The sequence below is a fragment of the Lygodium microphyllum genome, chromosome 16, assembly GCF_053477565.2.
Source record: "Lygodium microphyllum isolate KBCC chromosome 16, Lygodium_microphyllum_v1.1.10, whole genome shotgun sequence".
Taxonomy (NCBI): domain Eukaryota; kingdom Viridiplantae; phylum Streptophyta; class Polypodiopsida; order Schizaeales; family Lygodiaceae; genus Lygodium; species Lygodium microphyllum.
Genome location: NC_141150.1, coordinates 84,833,250 through 84,836,869, shown reverse-complemented (window position 1 = coordinate 84,836,869; position 3,620 = coordinate 84,833,250). Strand labels below are relative to the sequence as shown.

General features: G+C 41.6%; 1 protein-coding gene across 1 annotated transcript; it reads left to right on the top strand.

The window, feature by feature from the left end:
- Window positions 1–1,226: 1,226 nt before the first annotated feature.
- On the top strand, window positions 1,227–3,093 carry LOC148023060 (pentatricopeptide repeat-containing protein At4g18520, chloroplastic-like). The gene is made up of 4 exons (XM_087695303.1): window positions 1,227–1,973; window positions 2,333–2,423; window positions 2,752–2,844; window positions 2,987–3,093. Exons 1-4 carry the CDS (start codon window positions 1,227–1,229, stop codon window positions 3,091–3,093), a joined length of 1,038 nt encoding a protein of 345 aa, XP_087551429.1.
- Window positions 3,094–3,620: the final 527 nt, after the last annotated feature.

The following is a 3,620-nucleotide window of genomic DNA, read 5'->3' as shown; positions in this document are numbered from 1 at the left end:
GGGAGTCTATCCCACAGCTACTTTATAAGCTATTCGATAGGCCCACAAGGCTGCCATTGGCTTGTTATCCTAGTTTCTACAAGAATAAGAGAATACCTTGGTCAGGACATTTACTAGAGTCTTATTTTTCAATTCCACATCACCATTTATTTGAGGGTACTAGGGTGGGGATTTTCAATGGATGATCAAGAAGGTGGACAGGAGATGAGCAATCACCTCATTGATGAAGTGCATGCCTTGATCACTGACAAGTTCGATGGGGCAACCAAATCGAGAGATTACCTGCTCACATAAGAACTTAGCAGTGGCTTGTGCATCATTCTTCCTGGTGGCTCGAGCTTTCGCCCACTTTGTGAGATAATTGGGGCAATGATGATGTATTTGGCTTGCAAATATTGAGCTGTGGGATTGATAGGCCCAATGAAGTCAATCCTCCATTTCTCGAATGATTGTCTTGCAATGATGGGACTTAGCTCCATTGTGTCCTTGAAAACTGGCACCTTGGTCCATTGGAACTCATCACATTGTTTCACAAATCATGTTGTATCTTGGAAAAGCGTGGGCTACCAGAGTTGAGACTATAGCACCTTGCAGGGTGTCGTATCTCCCCCCTAAAGTGTCCTCTGCGGCAATTCCACCGTGCACTGTCGTACTACTGTGCATCCGAGGTGTGGAATCCACCAAAAAGTTGTGTGTGTGACATTTGTTACTTTGTACATACTTAGTTGTTGTGTTTACATTTTTTTTCTGCGTGCTAGTATAGTGGAGAGGGGTTTGGAAGTGAATATATTTGTGGGAAGCATAGTGGTGGAGATTTTTGGGAAGTTTGGCTCAGTTTCAGAAGCACTAGAAGATCGATTACCATCTACCTTGGATCTTGCAATGGAGGTGAAGAGGAAGAAGAAAGACTGAGCTTGTACATTCAAAATTTGCAAGGGATTGTTGTTCATAGTCTTAAGGGGCACAAAGATATCGTGTATTGTGTGGCCTATTCAAGGGATGGTAAAAGATTTGCATCAGGAGGAGTGGACAAGACAGTGATTACCTGGATTTATAAAGCCTCGGGCATAGATCTGGTCAGATTTGCTAGTAGATCAGTGAATTGCATTTGCAATCAATTTGTTAATAATGCAAATATATGCTGAAAGTATAAATCAAGTGAAGGCCATTTTGCAGCATATGTGGAACATGGCCTTGGTGATGAGGCACTGAAATGTTCTCAACAAATGCAACTTGAAGGTTGCAGCCTTGATCCCATCACATTCGTTTCCATCTTGAAGGCATCTAGTATCACAGGAGCTCCAGAAACAGGTTATCAAATACATAGAGAAGTAATTACTAGGGGATTTGGAACATATGTGTACATGGGCAGCACACTGGTAGACATGTACATCAATTGTGGATCATTGGCAGAGGCATGCCAAATTTTTTATGCACTACCTGTTCGAGATGCAGTTGTGTGGTCTGCATTGATTGCAAGATACGCTGAACATGGTCTCAATGAGGAAGTACTGGAATGTTTCCAACGTCTACAGCTGGATGGTATTTCTGCAGATGCTGTCGCATTTATTATCTGCTTGAAAGCATGTGGTAGTAGAGGAGCCATAAACGCAGGTCGAGAGATCCATGCTGAGATCAGGAAATCAGGATTAGAAACAGATTTTTTAATAGGAAACACGCTGATAGACATGTATGGCAGATGTGGGTTGTATGCAGAAGGGCAGAAAGTGTTTGACAAACTGCTTGTTAAAGACATTGTCTCATGGACTGTAATGATAAAGGCATACATTGATAACCATGAGGGCAATTTGGCTTTACAATGTTTTGAGGAAATGAAAGAGCAGGGTATATCTATGGATACTGTCCTAGTTGTTCTCTGGTTAAAAGCTTGTGATACTACTCAAGCCTTGGAGACAGGTCGAGAAATACATGCAGAGTTAGGAAATCAGGGCTGGAAAAAAACATTTTTGTTGGTAACACATTGATTGGCATGTATGGGAAGTGTGGATCAGTTTGCAGAAGGACGAGAGGTGTTTGATCAGTTGCTTGTTTGAGATGCAGTGTCATGGGCTGCATTGGTTGCATCTTATGCTCAGCATGGGCTTGGTGAATAAATTTTAGATTGTTTTAAACAAATGGTAGTGGAAGGTGTGTCTGTGGGTGCCATTACTTTGCTCTTTGTTTGAGAGCTTGTGCCACCTTAGGATCTTTAGATACAGGCCGAGAACTCCATGTAGAGATATACAAAAGGGGACTGGATAAAGAGCTTCATGTTGGCAACACACTTTTGACTTTGTACAGCAGATGTGGCTTGTTTATAGAATCACGGCAGGTGTTCAGCAAGCTTCCGGTTCAAGACATAGTTTCGTGGAATGCACTTATCATAGGAATTACTGGAGGTGGGCGGCAAATTGTTGAAAATGGTGAAACAAGGGAGGGGGCTATTGTGGGAGGAGGCCGCTTTTCTGGGAAAAAAGGAGGAGAGTGATCAGGAAGGGAAAAAAAAACGATTGCTAATAAGGAGAGGACGCCAAGTTTGTGCGTTAAAAAAAAGAATTATTACCCATCTAATCTCGCAGAACAGCAGGGGGATTATCAATTGCGATCCCAGCAGAAATGGGGATTCTTTCCTTCTTCTCCTCTGCTCTGCTCATCAATAGAGGATTCCTGAACGTATTGTCCACGCCAGAGATACCAGCGCAAAGGGCTTCTTTGAAGTGACTCATGATATTTCACACCTCATATGTGCAGATTTCCTACATGCTCCTGGTGTGCAGAGACCATTACTTGTGAGGTTTTCAACTGTGATTCATGAGCGGGGCAATCCTGAGATACGGTTTTGCTGTGAAATTCTACACTAGAGAAGGAAACTTTGACATGGTGTGGAAAATGGTCCAAAATTGTTCGAAAGCTTCCAGATCTTGAAATTCAATGTTACTCTTGTTGAGATAGAAGTCCTCTTTATGCTCAATGTTCTTTCTTTCAGCAATCAAAGAGCTATCTGCACTTCTAAGTGGCAGAATTCTGGCAAAGTGCCTGGGGGAAGAAAAAGCAAGGACAGATTATGATGTGGAAATTATTGAACAGCCATAACAGATTCTGCTTCCAGATGATAACTGCCAATGATTGATACAATGATGATGATTGACACGTTACTTCTGGTATTGATTAAACACTCTTTCTACAGTACCTGCATGTTTACCACTCATTACTTCCAAAACCCCTGAGAAACCATTGATGGATCTGGTCTGATTTGCCATTAAATCACTCTTCTGTACCTGAATACAAAGATGTCTTCTTGATCCTATTCCAACCTCTTAGATCTTACTTCAGATTACTTTGTTCCTTTTGGGAGAGACAGGCTATTTATATGACATGAGTTTTTGTCAAGACGTTTATTAGAGATGCTCCCAATCAAATGTAGCTAATTGTATGTCTCATATTATCTGAAATTGAGCTTTCAAATTGAATCTGATCTCACTAATTGATCTTCTATCCTGAAATTAGACAAGGTCCTCCGTGGTCACGACTTTTCTCTCCAAAACCCTTCGATATCTTTGGTGAACCCGACGTGAAAGCGTCGCATTAAAAAAATTTCAGGATGGGAGATACTTCAGCAT

Coding starts and splice junctions, on each gene's coding strand:
- LOC148023060 (XM_087695303.1), top strand. CDS start 1,227: ATGCAACTTGAAGGTTGCAGCCTTGATCCCATCACATTCGTTTCCATC. Junction 1,974..2,332: donor GGAAAAAAACATTTTTGTTG/GTAACACATTGA, acceptor GAATCACGGCAG/GTGTTCAGCAAGCTTCCGGT. Junction 2,845..2,986: donor TCCTGAGATACGGTTTTGCT/GTGAAATTCTAC, acceptor TCTTTCTTTCAG/CAATCAAAGAGCTATCTGCA.